The sequence below is a fragment of the Vipera berus genome, assembly GCF_964194415.1.
Source record: "Vipera berus genome assembly, chromosome: 6".
Classification (NCBI taxonomy): Eukaryota; Metazoa; Chordata; class Lepidosauria; order Squamata; family Viperidae; genus Vipera; species Vipera berus.
The window spans coordinates 26,311,157-26,334,054 of record NC_138208.1 but is presented as its reverse complement, the minus strand read 5'-3'; the positions used below and the strand labels follow the sequence as shown (position 1 = coordinate 26,334,054).

The 22,898-nt window shown below is 42.4% G+C and overlaps 1 protein-coding gene across 1 annotated transcript in view; it reads right to left on the bottom strand.

Annotated features, from left to right (window-relative positions):
- The window catches only part of LOC308670448 (uncharacterized protein), a gene marked incomplete at its 5' end in the record, with an annotated part of 97,100 nt that overhangs the window by 6,260 nt on the left and 67,942 nt on the right, over nt 1-22,898 (bottom strand). The window contains 2 exons of the mRNA XM_081331950.1: nt 17,861-18,083; nt 22,430-22,647. Of these exons, the coding sequence (XP_081188076.1) occupies nt 17,861-18,083; nt 22,430-22,647 (441 nt within the window). The remainder of the gene's footprint in view (nt 1-17,860; nt 18,084-22,429; nt 22,648-22,898) is intronic.

Below are 22,898 nucleotides of genomic sequence, written 5' to 3'. Positions count from 1 at the left end.
AAACCTATATGCGCGTCAAGAAGCAACAGTGAGAACTGGACACGGAACCACTGATTGGTTCAAAATTGGGAAAGGAGTCCAGCAAGGCTGTATACTGTCACCCTGCCTATTTAACCTATATGCAGAGCACATCATGAAAAAGGCAGGGCTAGATGAATCAAAAGTTGGAATTAAGATTGCCGGGAGAAATATCAACAATCTAAGATATGCAGATGATACCACTCTAATGGCAGAAAGTGAAGAAGAACTAAAGAGCCTCTTGTTGCGGGTGAAGAAGGAGAGTGCAAAAGTTGGCTTGAAACTTAACATTAAGAAAACCAAGATCATGGCATCTGGCCCTCTCAATTCCTGGCAAATAGATGGGGAAAAAATGGAGGTAGTGACAGATTTTATTTTCCTGGACTCCAAGATAACCGCAGATGGGAACTGTAGCCAAGAAATTAAAAGACGCTTGCTCCTGGGGAGGAAAGCAATGGCAAATCTAGACAGCACACTAAAAAGCAGAGACATCACCCTGTCAACAAAAGTGTGTATAGTCAAGACTATGGTCTTCCCAGTTGCAATGTATGGCAGTGAAAGTTGGACCATAAGAAAGGCTGAGCTCCAAAGAATTGAGGCCTTTGAACTATGGTGCTGGAGAAGACTCTTGCGAGTCCCTTGGACTGCAAGGCGATCAAACCAGTCAGTCCTAGAGGAGATCAACCCTGACTGCTCTTTAGAAGGCCAGATCCTGAAGTTGAAACTCAAATACTTTGGCCATCTAATGAGAAGGAAGGACTCACTGGAGAAGAGCCTAATGCTGGGAAAGATTGAGGGCAATAGAAGAAGGGGACAACAGAGAATGAGGTGGCTGAATGGATTCACTGAAGCAGTAGGCATGAGCTTAAATGAACTCCAGAAGATGGTAGAGGACAGGAAGGCCTGGAGGAATGTTGTCCATGGGGTCGCGATGGGTCGGACACGACTTCACAACTAACAACAACATAGTTATTTCTATGAGGATAGTGAGAACAGAACATAGTAGAGGAAGCATAGCAGACATGCTAATAGTGCTGTTACATCTCTATTAAAATCCTTTCTAGAATCCTAATTTTGAGTCATTGCTTTTTGCTAAGTTTTTAAAAAACTTTTACCTAGAATGAAAATAAATGTGGAAAGTTGTAAATCTGGGAAAATTGCTATCTGTGCTTCAAGGGAGATAAAAGAGTATAACTGCTTGCCCTGTAGATGCTCATGATTAAAATAAACATCCTTTCAGCTGCTGAGTCATGAGACAAAGTCGAAGTTATTTAATTGCTCTGAAATTTGTAAGTGTGGCAGAGAAAACTGAATTATGGAAATAGCTGAAAGTCCATAAAGGTTGAAGTTGTCTGTGATATTTCTATAACAGAGATTATTTCACTAAACTAATTTTAGTTTTGGTTAATTTGCATAGGAAATTAGCCATGAAAATTAATCAGGAACATAGTTCTATAGATCTCCACCCCGAACAGCTATATTCTCAAATCAGATTGATTTGCAATTTAGATTACTGTGGAACTATGAACAAGGGAATTTCTAATTAGAAAGTTAAATATGAACCATATTGAATTACTAAAATGACTGTAATTTTCAATAATCTTTAAATACAGTAAAACACATTAAATACATAAATATGTTGTAATGGGTTATTTATTATTATTTTCCTCATCTGTAATTTTCAGTATTATTTTCTTACCATGTAATGTGCATATTTAACGAATCAGACACAGAACAAATAATAGCTCAGCACAAGAAATTACATGGTATTCAGCAATACTGACTACACACCTTGTTAAGACTCTGGTTGCAGAGAAGAGAAGGGAGAATTAGATTTTTGATCAAGGAGCTGAAGAAGTAAAGGGCAAGCCATAAGTGTATGGTTTTTGATGACAGAAATTAAAGTGACTAATCTACAAAGGAGTATCAGAAAAGAGAAACAAACATTCTCTACTATATGAACAGAAATGGTAAACTACTTTGGAGGAGGCAATCATGCACATTTAATTAAGTCCAAGAGAATTCAATTTGACTTATTTCTAAATAAATACATAAAGTATATCATCTGTCTGGTCTACCTAGAAAGCTGACTTCACAAGACATTATTCATACTGGTCCTAATTAAAATTAATCAGATATGTTAGTCAAGATCATTGCTAACTATTTAAAACTTCAATGAGATTAAAACATGGCTAACCTCTTCTAGATTCTAGCAAGAATTTCTACCTAGAAATACGCAACAATAAACTAGATAACTCTAAACTCTTTGTTTGAATATTTTGTTATCTTTAAAATGGCAACAGTTCAGCAATAATTTGCTATAAGTTGATACAAGGTTACAGTTAGGAAAAGAGGAAAAAATGAAAACTTTTTCTAAATTATTTAAATGGTATAAAAAGCAAAATAACTTATATAAGTAATACATAGTTTGCAATGTATTAATGTTTATGGTAGTTTTTCATTATTTATTAAGATCTGCATTCTGACAAAAATGTTATGGATAAACCAGGAAATGAAACCTATAAGAAAATTGGAAATATAATTTATAGTGAGGGAAAAAATTATTTGATCCCTTGCTGATTTTGTACGTTTGCCCACTGACAAAGAAATGATCAGTCTATAATTTTAATGGTAGGTTTATTTTAACAGTGAGAGACAGAATAACAACAAAAAAATCCAGAAAAACGCATTTCAAAAAACCTGTAACTAGATTGTTTACATTGGAATGATCATAAATCTCAAAGGATATATTGCATTATGCTGCTCAATAACCATCACATGGATTTTTATTTGATTTCTTATCTATGGGAAGTGATGGACATTAACTATATGTTGAGAAGCTTAGTTTAAGAATCTATTTATATTAAAAATATGCAACTGTATTATGAAGTATATATCAGAAAACTATGTAAATTTCAGACATATTCTATATTTATTTGTATATTTATTATATTTAAAACATTACAAGTATTTATATTTATTATATAACCCCACATAACATGTGACACTGGGTCGTTTATAATAAAGAGATTAAAAAAAACCAGCCACACCAGGCATCATCCAACTAATTAACTACAAGGCCAACAAATGGGCTCTGTTTATAAGCCCAGAGCTCCAGGCCCAGGCACCAAACCAAATTCTTAGCAAATTCAAGATGGAACTGAAAAAACCTCTACTATCTTTGAATTACATTAATGTATCTGTGATCATTTTCAGAGATCACTGAATCTAAAATATAATTTAATATAATTTTCCTTCCCCATAAACAATAAACATTGATAAAGTATATTTATTTTTGAATTACTTTTGTTGGTTTTGCTTGAACACATATATCCTTTCATTGGCTACTTACATTTTATTCATAAAATGATATAATTACCAGATTACATTATGGTAATAAATTATTTTTATGCTATAGGAAGAAACTCATACATGATGTAATTTTACTCTATACCACTTCCGGAATCTTTTCCAGTAAACAGTATTTTCCTTTTTTCTCCATTGGAAATCCTACCAAATTAGCCTGGCATCCCAAATGTAGACAGCTTCTCCAAGAGTATAATATAGGTAGTCCTTGACATGATTTAGTCCTTAGCAGCTGTTCAAAATTAAAGTGGCCGGCCAAAAGCTATTTTCAGCTTGGTCCTGAGGTTATAGCCGCTGCAGCATCTTTGTAATTGTTCCCCTTTATGACCAACTGCAGGGACATTGTGGCTTCCCCCACCTATCTCCCCTCTAGAGCTCTACAGGTCTTAGGCCGGCTTCCCACCCCACTGGGCCCACGCCTTCTTCCCCACTTACCTTTCAAAGATCTCTGGAAGGACAGGCTGCCTTGTTTCTGGACCATGTGACGTGATCCCATTTTCTGAGCAATTGCACTGAATTGTGGAAAATTGAAGACACTTCTGAGATCATGCCACATAGCCCAGCAACTAAGTGGCTTGTCATGTTTTCCTAATGCGAGCTCCACAATATTCCACATCCTTCCCTAACTTGGGTTAGGGAAGCATAGCAAGCTGCTTTGTTGCTGAGCTGCACAGAGGGATTCCAGAAGCAGCCATTTTACAAATAGACATGTTGAACTGTGGCCTTTGGGAAAGTGGTGGCCACTTCTAGGATCACACTCCATGGCTCAGCAACAAAGCAGCTGCCTTTTCCCCCTAATCAAATTCTGGAGCTCTGGAGATCATTGATGTGATTGGAGGAGCGTGTGGGGTTCAGTGGGTGGGAGGCGGACACAAGGCCTATAGGACCCCAAAGAGTACTGAGTGATCCAGAGGGTGGTGAAGGCCTTGGGAGATCCAGGGCAGAGCTGTATTCAGCTTCCCATAGCTTCCCCTGGGGCTCAAGGCATCCCATGTTACGCTTAATGACTCACAAGTTAATTTAATGACCGCACTGGGAAAGCAGGGATGGAGGGCTTTAAATGAGTTGATCACAGGGGTGCTTCACTTAACAGCCATCACAACCTCTGACCGTAATGAGCGGGCTCCATGTGATTCGAGGACTACCTGTATTATTTCTGTTCTTCAGAAAGATTTGACACTGGAAAAAATTAAAAACTATTCCTTGATATTCAAGAGATCATCTGATATAATTTAAAAATTCTAGCACAATAATTAAAAAGAATTGTTGTTCAAAACTACCATAAAAATAGCTTAATAATCTATTTTATTATTTAAGTAGTCCTCAATTTACAACAGTTCATTTCGTGACCATTCGAAGTTACAACATCACTGAAAAAAGTGACTTATGGCCATTTTTCACATTTACAGCCATTACAGCATCCCCATGGTCCTATGATCAAATTCAGATGCTTGGCAACTGACTCACATTAATGGCAGTTGCAGTGTCCCAGGATTATGTGATCATCTTTTGCAATCTTGTGACAAGCAATGTCAGTGAGAATCCAGATTCACTTAACAACCACGTTACTAATTTAACACGTGCAATGATGCACTTAACAATTGTGGCAAGAAAGGTTGTAAAATGGAGCAAAACTCATTTAACAAATGTCTCACTTAGCAACAGAAATTTTGGGCTCAATTGTAGTTTTAAGTCAAGGACTGCCTGTATTTTAATTAATTAGTATTCAACCAATCTGTAACAAACTTCATCTGTCACATAACTATTAAACAGGTACTAAATAAAATTCATCTGAAGCATTCAGTAACATATGGTTATCAACTGAAGGTTGCTTTGAAATAAAAAAATACCCTCTTGCAAAATGTTCTGAAAAATCCACCTATATTTTGAATGGCTGTTTTTAATTTGAAAAAGGAGTAGTTTGAATCTGAAATAATCTGTTTACAATCTGAATAAAATGTATTTTTAACATCATTATGATATACCCACATATGCTAAATGGTAGTGGGAATCTGAAATATAAGATTTTCTTTCCTTGTACAAATGGTGAAAAACATATAATGCTGGTCTTTGACCATAATAAAAATTGATTGATTGACATAATGCATGCTATACAGTAACTGTTACTGAGTAGTATCATGAGAAATTTATTTAAAAAAAATAATCCAAAAATTAAGTAATTCTTGCAACAACCTAGTATTTTGCTAAATGTTTCATTACAAATCACCTTTGTAAACAAATGTTTCCTTGTACCGTATATACTTGAGTATAAGCCGACTCGAGTATAAGCCGAGACCCCCAATTTCACCCCCAAAAACTGGAAAAGTTATTGACTCGAGTATAAGCCGATCCGCCGTTCTGCAAGCCTCTGCCGCCAGCAGAGGCTCGATCCGCCATTTTGCAAGCCTGAATACACAGGAATACCCTGTGTGGCCGCGGCTCGTCGGCAGGTCTCCGTTCCTCCTGCCGACCTTTGGGGAGGTTTGGGCGCCTCCCCAAACCTCCCCAAACGTCGGCAGGTCTCCGTTCCTCCTGCCGACCTTTGGGGAGGTTTGGGCGCCTCCCCAAACCTCTGCAGGTCTCCGTTCCTCCGCGCAGACCTGCCGACCTTTGGGGAGGTTTGGGCGCCTCCCCAAACCTCGGCAGGTCTCCGTTCCTCCTGCCGACCTTTGGGGAGGTTTGGGCGCCTCCCCAAACCTCCCCAAACCTCGGCAGGTCTCCGTTCCTCCTGCCGACCTTTGGGGAGGTTTGGGCGCCTCCCCAAACCTCGGCAGGTCTCCGTTCCTCCTGCCGACCTTTGGGGAGGTTTGGGCGCCTCCCCAAACCTCGGCAGGTCTCCGTTCCTCCTGCCGACCTTTGGGGAGGTTTGGGCGCCTCCCCAAACCTCCCCAAACCTCGGCAGGTCTCCGTTCCTCCTGCCGACCTTTGGGGAGGTTTGGGCGCCTCCCCAAACCTCGGCAGGTCTCCGTTCCTCCGCGCAGACCTGCCGACCTTTGGGGAGGTTTGGGCGCCTCCCCAAACCTCGGCAGGTCTCCGTTCCTCCTGCCGACCTTTGGGGAGGTTTGGGCGCCTCCCCAAACGTCCCCAAACCTCGGCAGGTCTCCGTTCCTGTTTGGGGAGGTTTGGGCGCCTCCCCAAACCTCGGCAGGTCTCCGTTCCTCCGCGCAGACCTGCCGACCTTTGGGGAGGTTTGGGCGCCTCCCCAAACCTCGGCAGGTCTCCGTTCCTGTTTGGGGAGGTTTGGGCGCCTCCCCAAACCTCGGCAGGTCTCCGTTCCTCCGCGCAGACCTGCCGACCTTTGGGGAGGTTTGGGCGCCTCCCCAAACGTCCCCAAACCTCGGCAGGTCTCCGTTCCTGTTTGGGGAGGTTTGGGCGCCTCCCCAAACCTCCCCAAACCTCGGCAGGTCTCCGTTCCTCCGCACAGACCTGCCGACCTTTGGGGAGGTTTGGGCGCCTCCCCAAACGTCCCCAAACCTCGGCAGGTCTCCGTTCCTGTTTGGGGAGGTTTGGGCGCCTCCCCAAACCTCCCCAAACCTCGGCAGGTCTCCGTTCCTCCGCGCAGACCTGCCGACGTTTGGGGAGGTTTGGGCGCCTCCCCAAACCTCCCCAAACCTCGGCAGGTCTCCGTTCCTGTTTGGGGAGGTTTGGGCGCCTCCCCAAACCTCCCCAAACCTCGGCAGGTCTCCGTTCCTCCGCGCAGACCTGCCGACCTTTGGGGAGGTTTGGGCGCCTCCCCAAACGTCCCCAAACCTCGGCAGGTCTCCGTTCCTGTTTGGGGAGGTTTGGGCGCCTCCCCAAACCTCCCCAAACCTCGGCAGGTCTCCGTTCCTCCGCGCAGACCTGCCGACCTTTGGGGAGGTTTGGGCGCCTCCCCAAACGTCCCCAAACCTCGGCAGGTCTCCGTTCCTGTTTGGGGAGGTTTGGGCGCCTCCCCAAACCTCCCCAAACCTCGGCAGGTCTCCGTTCCTCCGCGCAGACCTGCCGACCTTTGGGGAGGTTTGGGCGCCTCCCCAAACGTCCCCAAACCTCGGCAGGTCTCCGTTCCTGTTTGGGGAGGTTTGGGCGCCTCCCCAAACCTCCCCAAACCTCGGCAGGTCTCCGTTCCTCCGCGCAGACCTGCCGACCTTTGGGGAGGTTTGGGCGCCTCCCCAAACCTCCCCAAACCTCGGCAGGTCTCCGTTCCTGTTTGGGGAGGTTTGGGCGCCTCCCCAAACCTCCCCAAACCTCGGCAGGTCTCCGTTCCTCCGCGCAGACCTGCCGACGTTTGGGGAGGTTTGGGGAGGCGCCCAAACCTCCCCAAAGGTCGGCAGGAAGAACGGAGACCTGCCGAGGTTTGGGGAGGTTTGGGGAGGCGCCCAAACCTCCCCAAAGGTCGGCAGGTCTGCGCGGAGGAACGGAGACCTGCCGAGGTTTGGGGAGGTTTGGGGAGGCGCCCAAACCTCCCCAAACAGGAACGGAGACCTGCCGAGGTTTGGGGAGGTTTGGGGAGGCGCCCAAACCTCCCCAAACGTCGGCAGGTCTGCGCGGAGGAACGGAGACCTGCCGAGGTTTGGGGAGGTTTGGGGAGGCGCCCAAACCTCCCCAAACAGGAACGGAGACCTGCCGAGGTTTGGGGACGTTTGGGGAGGCGCCCAAACCTCCCCAAACGTCGGCAGGTCTGCGCGGAGGAACGGAGACCTGCCGAGGTTTGGGGAGGTTTGGGGAGGCGCCCAAACCTCCCCAAACAGGAACGGAGACCTGCCGAGGTTTGGGGACGTTTGGGGAGGCGCCCAAACCTCCCCAAACAGGAACGGAGACCTGCCGAGGTTTGGGGACGTTTGGGGAGGCGCCCAAACCTCCCCAAAGGTCGGCAGGTCTGCGCGGAGGAACGGAGACCTGCCGAGGTTTGGGGAGGCGCCCAAACCTCCCCAAACAGGAACGGAGACCTGCCGAGGTTTGGGGACGTTTGGGGAGGCGCCCAAACCTCCCCAAAGGTCGGCAGGTCTGCGCGGAGGAACGGAGACCTGCCGAGGTTTGGGGAGGTTTGGGGAGGCGCCCAAACCTCCCCAAACAGGAACGGAGACCTGCCGAGGTTTGGGGACGTTTGGGGAGGCGCCCAAACCTCCCCAAAGGTCGGCAGGTCTGCGCGGAGGAACGGAGACCTGCCGAGGTTTGGGGAGGTTTGGGGAGGCGCCCAAACCTCCCCAAACAGGAACGGAGACCTGCCGAGGTTTGGGGACGTTTGGGGAGGCGCCCAAACCTCCCCAAAGGTCGGCAGGTCTGCGCGGAGGAACGGAGACCTGCCGAGGTTTGGGGAGGTTTGGGGAGGCGCCCAAACCTCCCCAAAGGTCAGCAGGAGGAACGGAGACCTGCCGAGGTTTGGGGACGTTTGGGGAGGCGCCCAAACCTCCCCAAAGGTCGGCAGGAGGAACGGAGACCTGCCGAGGTTTGGGGAGGCGCCCAAACCTCCCCAAAGGTCGGCAGGAGGAACGGAGACCTGGGGAGGTTTGGGGAGGCGCCCAAACCTCCCCAAAGGTCGGCAGGAGGAACGGAGACCTGCCGAGGTTTGGGGAGGCGCCCAAACCTCCCCAAAGGTCGGCAGGAGGAACGGAGACCTGCCGAGGTTTGGGGAGGTTTGGGGAGGCGCCCAAACCTCCCCAAAGGTCGGCAGGAGGAACGGAGACCTGCCGAGGTTTGGGGAGGTTTGGGGAGGCGCCCAAACCTCCCCAAACGTCGGCAGGTCTGCGCGGAGGAACGGAGACCTGCCGAGGTTTGGGGAGGCGCCCAAACCTCCCCAAACGTCGGCAAGTCTCCGTTCCTCCGCGCCCTGCCTGCCTGCTTCTTTCCGCTGCGGAAAGAAGCAGGCAGGCAAGGCGCGGAGTTTGGGGAGGTGCGCGCGCACCTCCCCAAACCTCCCCAAACTTCGGCAGGTCTCGGACGGCGGTGGCTTGGGAGAGGTGCGGGCGATCCCGGAAGCACCAAAGCCTCGGCCGCGCACAAGTCCTCGGTAAGTTTTTTTGTTGACTGGAGTATAAGCCGAAGTGGAATTTTTCAGCCCAAAAAGTGGGCTGAAAAATTCGGCTTATACTCAAGTATATACGGTATATTATGAAGTGAACAGAAAAATACTAACTATCAATACTACAAGAAAGGGAAGCCAAATGGGGACCTTCCAAAGGATAAAAGATCTTCAACAACTGGGCAACTTAATTCTAGGAAAGGCCCTCAGATAATGATGCCTAAGTCTAAGCCATTTAAGGTTTTAATGGTCAACACCAACATCTTCATTTGTAATCAGTGTGGAGCACAATGGAGATGGAAATGTATACTGGCTTTGAAGCTGGTATTAAACTGTTTTACTAAATGCAACGGAAGCAAAACTTTTAACAATATAAGTAAAGTTCAGAACAGAACAGAGAAAAATGCTTCTTTCTCTCTCTGCCATCCTGTGAGCATATGGAGCTTAAAAGCCGGCAGGTCCAGTTTAGATGGGAGATACCTATTGGAATAGTGGTGAATTATGCAGGGACACGATATAGACTTAATACAATTTCAAAGGCAAAAGATTTTTATACTTATGTCCTGAAAGCAGGTTCACCACCATCTCTACAACTTAAGAGAATAGAAGAAAGGCTGGAAGATAAACAACCAGTTGAAGGTGCAATGTCACTGGCTGTTGGAGATTTACCGCAGGCGGAGCCTATTGAACAGAGTTTGGTGTTAAAGGATGATCCAAAGGAACAGAGGATGACTCGGGCTGCGTATAGACGTAAAGAAAAGGAGCAGAAGCAGAAGGCTAATTCTGGATCAATAACACAAGGCCCGATTACTACAGAGCCTGTGGGAGAGGAACGACCGAAGAGATCGACTGATCTTCAGGCAGTGTTCCAGAGGCTCCAGGCCACTAAGGATGGCAAAGCTTCTGACATGGAATGTTAATGGCCTGAATTCACCACAGAAAAGAAAGAAAGTATTTCACTACCTGAAACAACATAAAAATGACATTGTTTGCTTACAGGAGACTCATATTGCTGCAAAAGATCAAAAGTATTTGATTAGTTCTCAGTTGGGATCACATTTTATAGCTTCTGCCCCAGATAAAAAGGGGGGAGTGGTTATTTATGTAAGAAGAGATTTATCGGCTAGATTAATTGAATCTGATATACAAAGAAGATATGTTATTTATTGAATTAGTGCTACAAGGCAAGAAAGTTCTTATTATTGGATTATATGCCCCTAATCAACAGCAAAAAAAGTTTTATAAGTTTTTACATCACAAACTAATTCAATTGGATTACAAATCTGTTATTACGATGGGTGACTGGAATGGTGTTTTGGATTCAAGTAAAGACAAGAAGGGATCTTTCAAAAATTCTCCTAATCATTCTAAATTGCCTAAAGCTTTTTTTGATTTGAAATATGAGTTGGAATTAAGAGATATTTGGTGGGAACGGAATGTGGAAGATAGAGACTTTACTTTTTTTTCAGATAGGCACCAATCATTTTCCAGAATTGACTTTTTTTAAATTACTACTGATCTTTTCTCCAGGGTCAGGAATGTTAAGATCTTTCCTAGAACATTGTCGGATCATAGCCCTGTATGGTTGGAGTTATTTGTTGAAGATGGGAATAGAAGATCTTGGAGATTGAACGAAAATTTATTCAGATATGAGGTGCTTTCGCAGAAATGTAGAGAACATTTTAAAGAATTTTTTGTTTTGAATATGCATAAAGGCACATCGATGGCAATGGTTTGGGATGCTAGTAAAGCTTACATGAGAGGGGTTTTGATTCATATTTATTTATTTATTATTGGGACTTATATGCCGCCCTATCTCCCGAAGGACTCAGGGCGGCTAACAACAATAAAATACAATGATACAAAAGTTAAAAAAGAAATTAAATTAATAGCCCCAATAGAATAAGTTAAAATTAAAGTTAAAAATTAAAAAACATTTTAAAATCCCTGTCAGTCCAGGTCAGCTTGATGGAAAAGAAGGGTTTTGAGGCCGCGGCGAAAGGACCGGAGATCCGGGGCCATCCGGAGCTCAAGGGGAAGTTGGTTCCATAGGGCTGGCGCTCCCACAGAGAAGGCCCTCCCCCTGGGGGTCGCCAGCCGACATTGTCTAGCCAACGGCACCCTGAGGAGGCCCTCTCTGTGTGAGCGTACTGGGCGATGGGAGATCGTTCCCAGCAGCAGATGGTCCTGCAAGTATCCCGGGCCTAAGCCATGTATATGAATAATGGATATAGGCGTAAGCAGATGCAAAAACGTAAACAGCTTGAAGAAGAGATTAAATCGAATGAGAAAGCTTTTATTTTGAACCCATCAGAGAATAGATTAAGGGTTTCCATAAATTTGTTGAAAGAGCAATTTAATATGCTAATGGCTGATCAGGTTGCAATTAATTTGCGTTATGTGAAACATAATACGTTTTGTAATGCAAATAAGCCTGGTAGGTGGTTGGCTTATCAATTATGGAAGAAACAGAAATCACGTATTATAGAGAAAATAGAATATAAAGGTAAAGAGGTATATCAACAAAAGTTGATTAAAAAGTGTTTTTTAGATTTTTATACAAAATTATATGCTAGTGAAAATATACAAGCCTTAGATATAGATAAGTACCTACAGGCAGCACATTTCCCTAGACTTTCAAATGAACAACAAAAGGAGATGAATTGTTTAATTACTTCTGAGGAAATTATTTTAGCAATCAAGCAGTTAAAAGTGGGTAAGGCTCCTGGTACAGATGGATTATCAGCAATTTATTATAAAATATTATCTGCAGAGATGATAGAACCATTAAAGGAACTCTTTAATAATATCCAGATTGGAGGAGAAGTGCCTCCGTCTTGGAGAAGGGCTTTTATATCGCTGATTCCAAAGGAGGACCAAGACCTTACCCAGCCTAAGAATTATAGACCTATATCGCTTTTGAATACAGATTATAAGATTTTTTCAAAAATATTGGCAAATAGATTAATGCAAGTTTTGAAGCAAATGTTTCATAGTGATCAGTCTGGATTTATAACTGGAAGATATATGAAATATAATGTAAGACAAATTGTTAATTTAATTGAGTATTTGGATAAGAACAACCAAGTCCCTGCGGCATTGATATTTTTGGATGCTGAAAAAGCTTTTGATCAGTTGAATTGGCAATTTTTATTGAAAGTTCTTGATAAAATGAATTTTGGGGATAAATTTTTACATTCACTTAGGGCTATATATCAACAACAATCGGCACAAATTATAATTAATGGGGGATTAACAGAGGCATTTAAAATTTAAAAAGGCACAAGACATTGTTGTTTGTTTTAACATTGGAGATTTTACTGATTAAAATTCGTGAATCAATTATAATAAAGGGAATAAAAATAAAACAGAATGATTATAGGTTAAGAGCCTTTGCAGATGACTTGGTTGTGACATTATCTCAACCGATTCAATCGGTTATAGACTTGATGGAAATTATAACTCAATATGGGAAAGTTTCTGGTTTTCAGGTAAATAATAGTAAGACTAAATATTATCTAAAAACATGACCATGAATGAAAAGGAAATGTTAGTTAAATTGACAAGTTATGAAATAGTGAAAAAGGTTAAATATTTGGGAGTATATATTACAGCCTCTAATGTGAAATTATATAAGAATAATTATGAGTTATTATGGTTAAAAGTACAAAAGGACTTAAATAATTGGAAAAAAACTACAATTATCTTTGCTGGGGAAAATTGCAGCTGTTAAAATGAATGTTTTACCAAAGTTTCTCTTTTTGTTTCAAATGATACCTATTTTGAAAAAAAGATGCTAATTTGGACGAATGGCAGAAGGGTATTAATAAATTTATCTGGGCGGGGAAAAAACCAAGAGTTAAACTTAAGATTTTACAAGACGCACGGGAAAGAGGAGGACTTAAGGTGCCTAATTTGAAATTATACTATGATGCAACAAATAAAAGAACACTTTATCTTGAGGGATGGGACTTATTATATGGGTGGCAAGCATATTTAATTTATGATAAAAAATTTGATAAGGTTTTTAAATCTCATATTTTAAGAAGTGCTTTATTGCGTGTCTGGAAAAAGTATTATTATAAGTTAAATTATAAAATATCAATCTGGGAGATTCCTGGACACGCGATAGAGGGTGTATTTATGGGTGTGAATTTGGATAGGATTTCTTATAAGGAATTACTTAGATTGGTAGGGAATGATTGGCAATTAAAGTCGTTAGCTGAGTTAAAACAAGAAAATATTGTACAGTCCTGGTTCCAGTATAGTCAATTGCAAGCTAGGTGGAAGTTAGATCAGAAGGTTGGTATTACATTAATGGATGAAAATTTGGTAAAACAGATTAAAGAACAAAATCCAGCGCATATAAAGAGAATTTATAATGCTTTAATAGAATTGGATTCAGAAATGGAATTAGTTAAAGATTGTATGGTAAAGTGGGCCCAAAATATTCAAGAACCGATCCCACTGGATATATGGGAGGTAATTTGGGTTAGAAATGTAAAATTTACTCAGGCCCAAAATTTAAGAGAAAACTTTTATAAAATGTTTTATAGATGGCATCTGGATCCTAAAAAGTTGTCTTGTATGTATCCTAATTTACAGCCCAAATGTTGGAGATGTGGTAGTTTGGATGCTACTTATTTTCATATCTGGTGGACTTGTAGAAATATAAAAGCTTTTTGGATTAAAATTTGGTGGAACAGTCAAAAGATTTTCAAGAGAAAGATAAAGTTTACTCCACAATTATTTTTATTGGGTGTTATTACAGATTGTGATATTAAAGAAACTAACCTGATGTTGAACTTGATAACAGCTGCAAGGTTATTGGTAGGGCAATATTGGAAGAAGGATAGCTTGCCTACTATAGACGAATGGACACTTAAAGTGTCAAATTTAGCAGAAATGGCTAAGATTTCTGCTTATCTGAAGGATCATTCACAAGAAAGATACATTTCGGTCTGGAGAAGATGGATAGACTATATTCAGAATAAATATGGGACTAAAAAGTTTCATTTAGCTTATGAGTAAATTTTAGATTGTTATTATTATTAATAGTTTATTATAGTGGAATTCTTATTAGTTTTAATTACATGTTATTACTATTATTTTTATATTGTATTGTTTAATAACTTGGATATTAATTTGTTTATGTTTTTACTATTATTATGTTTACTTTTATTTTGCTTGTATTTATGTTAAAGGGGAGTTAAAGCGCATTATGAACTTGGTTATTTATATAGTTGGTTAATGTTAGTTAGTTTATGATTATTATATTTGTAACCCTGTACTCAGCTCTGGATAGTGGGGGAGGGAGAGAGGGGGTTTAGGGTGGGTTGGTTTTGGGGATTATATTGTAACTTTTATAAAACTTTTCAATAAAAAAAAAGAATAACCACAAAGAACTGGTGGTCATTATGGTCTTTAGTATTTTTAACATCTTGATTTAAGAGACAACATCATTCAAAAATTTCAATGCATTTGTCCAGTCTGCTCCAAAAGCCCCCAATTTTTAAATAAAGTTTGTTTTAGTGGTGTTGTGTAATATTTTTGTATATTGGGTGAGGGAAGAGGGAGAGCAGGGAAGGGTAATTAATTCAGCAGTCACTTTAACACAAATAGACCTTAGATAGCAACAGGCTAATAACATCAATGTGTGTGCTTTGGAGAGATTTTGTGAGTTCATAACACATAAACTAGAACTGAATTCAGACTTATATGAAATAATTTGAGAAACTGAATGCTTGAGAAGACTGCAGAAAACAACTTGCAAAAGCCCCTATTCTTTTTTTTAATTTGAAAGTATCATGGTCAGAAAGATCAATACTTTACTTAGGGGTTTCTGATTAGAATGCTTTTAGGAAAAACGCTTTATAAAATGCGTTGTGTTGTTTTCTGCTATTATTTCTATTTTAATTAAACAGTAATATCTAAAAAACACCATGGGAATGAAAAAGCTGTGATTTGCATACAATTCCCTTGTTCCCTTACCTTTTCAACCACTCTTATTCAACTTCCCAGTTCTTTTTATGCTATCTTTCATTTTTTTCTTGAAATTCCATTAATTTACATTCAGATTCCTTTTTAGACTTTTTATTACTGCTACTTCCTTTTCTTCCCCTTTCATTTTGGACTAATTTGTTCAGTACTGAACTTGTAGGAAGTTTCAAATTCACATATTCTGTTCATTCTTTAATTCATTATCTCTTAGCAATTTATTATACACTTCTCTATTTTGTTTCATTGTTCCTCTTATTGTTAAATGAAGTGTTAAATTACAGTACAACTTATTACCAGTTTCTAGTGATGGCAAACCAATGGAGAGAATTGTTGCTGCTATAATCATCATCATCATCATCACCATCCAGCATCATTAAAGTACAATTGTATAACTGTGAAACATCTCTCCCTATCTGCCCATCCCAACAGAAGGAATAGGGTAGGCTCATTTCATGTCCTATTCCTTAAGCATTGCCATCTTGGAGTCTTTGGAAGTACACCTTTTATGCTGAAGCCTCTGCCCTATGGTATGGCTTTTCCCCTGAAACTTGACAGGTCCCACGCCTTCTGTCTTTCAGGAAAGCCCTTAAAACCTAACTGTTCTCCCAAACATTGGAATAGGGCAAGATAAAGCTAGGATGAGAATGTGGCTATGGCGCCAGCTTTTTTTGTTTTTATATTGTTTAACTGGTTGTAAGCCTCCCATAATTGATTTATGATGGGAGGTTATCTAAATATTTTAAACAAACAAACTGAAAAGCAACATAGGCTACAAAAGTCAGAATGTAGTATTTATAGGAAGAAACAGCAGCAAACACTGAACTTTCACAGAAATGTTTGTATCAAAGTTGGAGTCTTTATTTCTATCAAAAGTGCTATTATATATGCAAACATAAGAATTCCATGCTTTTTTAAAAAGGCAGGCATTTTGTGCCTTTGTGATGGACTTTAGATATCATCTGGTCTATTAAGTTGCAAACCTTACTTTTTGCAGCTATTTGTAAATTCTCTAAAGCTGGGGCAAGTACTGTATTTTTCCGTGTATAAGATGCTATTTTTTTCCTGCAAACACCCTGTTCAAAAATCAAGTGCATCTTATACAAGTGCAGTGTCTTATACACGAAATAATAATGGTAACCTCCGCAGCCCAGGACATGCCTGTGTGGGTTCTTTACATGCCGCTGCCATGCCACCTGGTGCAGGAGGATATCGCTGGCCCGAGATGCTGCCTGGATGGGGAGAAAGCCGGCCCGAGATGCCGCCTGGTGCTGGAGGATCGTGCTGCCCCAAGGATGCCGCCGGTCCCACTGAAGCCACCTTCTATGACCCGTTTTTCACTGGCAAAGCTCGGGCTAAAGCTGCAAAAGGCCCCGGGAAGCCGCCTCAGTACAGTGATTGACAGCCGAGGGGGTGAGCGGGACTAAGCCCACAGAGCGCCATCTGATTGGAGAAAGTCGCCTCCCTTGTGTGATGGCATGGCCACTTGTTTTATTGCCACTAAAAATGTGTTCTGTTTTCACTGTTTTGATTACCAATAAAATAGAAAATATGTGCAAAACTAAAGGTGTGGTTTGTTTAATATTTAAAATGTTGATTTCTGAATTTTTGTTTAGAAAATTGGGGGCTGGTTGGAGATTATTAAGGTTAACAGAGATAGGCGCTTTTGGCGCGTAACTGAGAATTTGTTTAGAAATTAGAGAAAGGTGGGAGAATGCAAATAGTAGGTGAAAGTTTTTTTTTCTTTTCTTTTTTTTGAAATTAATATGAATAAGGACTGGGATTAAGAAAATCTATTCTGAGTAAAGCTCTTTTTCTGTTTTCCTCTTTTTCTTTTTTACTTTATTTGTAATATTAATATTGTTTGTATTCATTTTATATGAGCTAGAGGGAGATAGAATTAACAGTTTATTGTTGATAACATAGGGGTGCTTACGTTTTTCGATTTTATACCCTGTATTTAGCTCTGGGAAGTCGGGGGGGGGAGGAGGGAATGGGGGAGAGGGATAGGGAGGGCTAGATAGGGGTGGGGGAGGGGGGATTAAAGTCAAAATGTATTGTAAAACTTTTTAAATAAAAAAAAGAAAATTGGGGGCTGTCTTATACAAGGGTGCATCTTATAGACGGAAAAATATGGTATCATGTTTCTAAACTTTGCTACACATTTGGCTCTAAATTTAACTGGTTAACCACAAAACAATCAAATTTGACTTTTAAATAATATTCAAAATTTCAACCAGTATTTTAAGCATTCCATAGAGCCTATCTATGCATAATTTTATTGTTAAACTTCCATAAAAGAACAATAGAAATTAAGTTGTCAAGTATTTGGGGCTTTCATTGTTTTTCTCAGAAAAGCGCTATGCCTAAGACAAGGTAAGGAGTTAAAGATTGTTTGCAAAATGAAATAACTATTCACTTAAATATAACCTAAAGTTTGAACAGAAATTACAGTTTAGAATGACATTCGCAATTACTAACCTTTAATAAGGAAGCTTCCACTCTGTTTTTTGATGCTAATGCAGTTCCATTTGTGTTCAGAAATCCTCCTCCAAGGTTAAGAGATTTATTTCCCATGTGAACTGTTTCCAGGACAGGACTTGAAGAAAGGCTTCCACTTAAAAAGCTGTTGGCAAGTAAAGATTTCTTTTTCTGACACTCATGGTAGGCTTGAGTGTTGGCTTCTGCTAGTTTTGCATTAGCTCTGCAAAAGGTTTGAAACAAATCAGTAGTTAAACAAGATATCATCTTAGAATAATGATACACTTTATTTCATAAAAAGTCAGAACTCCAGGCAAAATGTAATGTATCTCTAACCTGTTCCAGAAATGTATCTATCCAGGGCCTTAACAAGTCTAAATAGAGGCCTCATTATTCTGTTCCGAGTTCTGGAATGGTAATTAAAAATCAATATTTTTTTTCCCCTCTATTCTCCTGACAGTTTTCTCTATCCTCCTGTGCTAAAGTAAGCTGTATGCCCAGGCATAGTTAGCACCCTGTAACATTTAAAATCATAGTTGGAGGATTTTGGAAAGCAGAATATGAAGTCTTTCTTTTCCTTGATTTGAAGCCTCAATAGGATGATTGGACTGGACAGATCCCAAAAGACTGGAGTTGGGCTGACTTGGTAAACATGCTTAAAAGCACCCTGAAACTTTGTCAAGGACACCAGAACAGGTGTGGATTTGAAGAAGACAGTTCCCATAACAAAGTGAACTTGTTGATATGAATTATGTAAGACGTTAGGCCGTTTGGCTGGGAAAATTGTTTAAGTCTACAAATTGGTGTTGGAACCTCAGGGTTAGTTTAGCTTTGACATAACTATGCAGTGTATTCAATAAACAATAAGATTTTTGGAAATGGAATGAACCTGGAGTTTTATTTGGATTCTCGAGCTGGATGTTGACAGGGCATCACTCTCACACTGCTCAATCTATCTCAAAATCATGGAGAGAGAAAAAGAGAGAGATAGTGATATGTACATTGCCTTTTGAGTTCCTGGAGAAAAGGCAGGATATATATCTAAAAATATATATCAATAAAGACAAGGAGAGACATTTTTATTCTTAATGGAATGTATCTCCTGCCACAAAATATTAATCAAAATGTATTGGGAGTCCTTAACATAGTACCGTATTTTCCGGCGTATAAGACGACCCCCTACTTTTAAGAAGTTTTTCAAGGTTTTCTGTCTTATACGTCGGAAAATACTTACATGCCCTGCCCTCCCTGTCCGTCATAATCCAAAATTCCGTTTGGATCAATCAAACACAACTCAGTGATGCCAGACTGGATTTGCAAACAGATCCAAAACTGTCACATTCAGAATCACCATGGTATCATGTTCTCCTAGAGTCCTCCATTGAATTCAACAGACTGAAGTAATGAAGGAGAGGTTTGAATGAAAAATACGCTAGACAGTTTTAACTGGAGTGTTAAATCACCACTCTAACACTCACGCCCCCCCTTTCAAAGGATTGTTTTTATGGTCCTGTCTTTCGATGTTCTTATCCCATCTCTTTCCATCTGCAATTTTCGGACAGCTTTTTGTTTAAATAAAAAACGTATCCCAAGTGTCCGACAGAAGCCCGATTCAGCCCCGTCTGATGCAGATGGTGCAAAGCCAGACTTACGGCGGGCCAGGGAAGAGCGTGCCTGCCAGCCCGTTCCAGCCCCTCACCCAAGCGGCATCTGACCATAAGCAGAGCGCGCCCTGCTACCCGCTATGTCTCCTGGCAGACGCCCGCATCTGGCCTCGCAACCAGCCGCAGAAGCCCGCGCCCGGCTTTCCTTACCCCCACCCGCACCCGGCTACCTGTTCCTGGGCCCCGGCCCTAGCCGCGGGCCAGCTCGCCAGCGACCAGGCCGACGGACTCCCGGCTGCCAGACGCTGCGCTTTGGGAGACGCTCCCCGGCGGATCGGGGAGGGAGCGCCCGCCCGCCGCCAGGCAGTTCCAAGTTTGGGGGACTTCCGGCGGGCCGGGGAAGAGCGTGCCTGCCAGCCCGTTCCAGCCCCTCCCCCTCACCCAAGCGGCATCTGACCATAAGCAGAGCGCGCCCTGCTACCCGCTATGTCTCCCGGCAGACACCCGCATCCGGCCTCGCAACCAGCCGCAGAAGCCCGCGCCCGGCTTTCCTTACCCCCACCCGCACCCGGCTACCTGTTCCTGGGCCCCGGCCCTAGCCGCGGGCCAGCTCGCCAGCGACCAGGCCGACGGACTCCCGGCCGCCAGACGCTGCGCTTTGGGAGACGCTCCCCGGCGAATCGGGGAGGGAGTGCCCGCCCGCCGCCAGGCAGTTCCAAGTTTGGGGGACTTCCGGCGGGCCGGGGAAGAGCTTGCCTGCCAGCCCGTTCCAGGAACTTCCGGCAGGCCTGGCGCCCCTCTCGCCCGCAGACCACGCAGCGGCCCTCGCCAGCCGGCCTCAGCATGGCCGCCCCAAGCCCGCCTCTCCAGCGCGTCTTCCGAGCCCACCTGGCTGACCGCCTCCTGGGCGGGGCTTGGCTCCAGACGCGCGGCTGCTCCGTCTGCAAATGTGCTCTTCCACCCACCCATTTGAGAAAACTTCCTGTCGCTGGGGAAGGACGACGAACAGGAAGTTTTCTCGAGTCCCTTGCCGCCGCCACGGCCGCCGCCTCTTCGCAGAAACACGACTCCCGCTCGGCTGGAGCCCTGGGCTGAATGGAGGCAGGCGATGGCGACCCGTGGTTAAGCGGCCGACGGCGAACGGGTGATGGAAGGCAAACTCGTCAGCTTCTGGGGCGGCTACTGCAGCTGCTGCCGTTGCTCGCACAAGGACTGGCCGTGCTAGCGCCTCCAATGCTTGGCTGTCAGGTCCCCGACGAGAGGACGGGCAGGCGGTCCCCAGAGGCGCCCCGCTCGACCGTAGGAAGGGAGAGCCTTTGCTCCCGCCGAGGCACCGCCTGACTCGCGCTGACCACAAGAATTGCTTGCTCGGAGTGCGGAACTGAGAGCAGCAGCGCAGCAGGCGAGAGAGCTCAGAGACAATAAGGCGAGGCGCCCCTTTGGCGGGAAAGGAGCAAAGCTGGGCCAATCACAGAGCAGGCGGAGCAGGGAAACAGGGAGGGAAACAGGGCAGCGGCTGCTCGAGACGACGGGCGCGGGCTAGTCCCGCTCCTCTCATCAGGGACCTGTCAGCCAGCATTGGAGGCGCTAGCACGGCCAGTCCTTGAGCGAGCAACGGCAGCAGCTGCAGTAGCCGCCCCAGAAGCTGATGAGAGTTTGCCCTCTATCACCCGTTCGCCCTTCGCCCGCTTAACCACGGGTCGCCATCACCTGCCTCCATTCACCCAGCGATCCCGCCGCCCAGCAGAAAAAAGATCCGAAGGTGTTTTTTTTCCGGCGTATAAGACGACCCGGCGTATAAGACGACCCCCCAACTTTTGAGGTGATTTTCAGGGGTTCAAAAGTCGTCTTATACGCTGGAAAATACGGTAATTGTTTTTCCTTCTAATTTTTTCTTTTTCAATTAATGTTCAATTTTTCATGTTACATTTAATTTGCAAAACAAAATACTCTGTGTAAATTTTAAGTATGCACTAATCAATAATTTATGTAATGGTACAAAATCAAGTGGAAAGGGAAACAAAGTTAGCAGAAGATTACTTGGGAGGGTGGGTGATATAATTTATACTAAATCAAACCTAACCATCACTTTATAAGGTAGATGAAATCTATTTACCTTTCTCTCATTCACAGCATGCAAGCAGCAAGGTTCTGTTCATTTCATACATTAATTAGGATTAGCAAAAATACCTTATCTCTAATTCTAATTTTATCAACCCCTTCTCCCTCAAAGCTGTCAGGAGTTTAAAAGAATTACCCTTGCTTTGGAGAAAACAGTACATCTGAAAGATACAAGCCTGATAGAGTGCATCGCCCAGTTCTAATCCAATATGTGGGTAAAATCCATCTGAACAATGATACAATATTAGGGACTCATTTAGCCAATCTATCCCAGTTCAATTTTCTTTTATATTTCTATAAGCTAAACCCCAGAATATATGTCTTCATCATATTTGTTTTCTTTTCATAAGCTTAGACATATTATACATATTTTTGTATGTAACTGGAAAATCTTGTGTTTCCTTCACTCTGTTATTCAGATGATAATTCAGAACCACCGATTTAGTATTAAAATGGGTAACACAAACGACAGGCTTATTGGAATTCATAATTTTAGGAATATGAAATATGTGAAAAAGAACTTTATTTGCAGAATTATATTCTCAGAATACAAACAGAAGTATAAACAGAAAGGTTATTTTTTAATGTATTTAAACACTAATCTGAAAAAATATTTTCCCCTTTACTATTATATTTAATAGTAAATATTAAATATTATATTTAATTATATATTCTATTTTAATATTAATTGTAATAATTCAATTTTTAATGCCCAGTGTTATAATTTATTTTATTCTGTTATTTATGGGATTGTAAGCCACCCAGAGTTGCTTGGTAGTAAAATGGGTAGCAGATTTACTAAGAAAAAATACAAGTTTACAAGAATTGAAACTTTTTTACTTACCTATCCAATTTGCTCCCCAAAGATTTCCGTATTTTTCGTTCTTCTGAATACAGTCCTTTGTATCTTTCCAATTCTGTATGTGTAGATTCTTGCTGGTTGTTTTTAAGTTTGGCCAACTCTGATTCTAATTCTTTAATTTTATTTTCAAATTGATTTCTCAAAGAAGCATTATTAGTAGCTCTTATCTGTTCCAAAGTTTCTTGAGAAGCAGCCTGTGTCTAAGACACAAAATGTATTAATTTAGAAGAAGTCCTTTCTGTACACTTAATTAAATCATTGATATATTGTCTGAGTATAGCAACCTGATTTAATGAAAATATTCAGCAATTTTGTCAACAATATAACTTAGTTAATATTTGTCAATTATTTAAAAGAACCAGTCTGGTCTAATGATTAATTCACCAAACTAGAAACCAGGAGACTGTGAATTATAGCCCTGCCTTAGGTATGTCAAAGCCAGCTAGGTGAG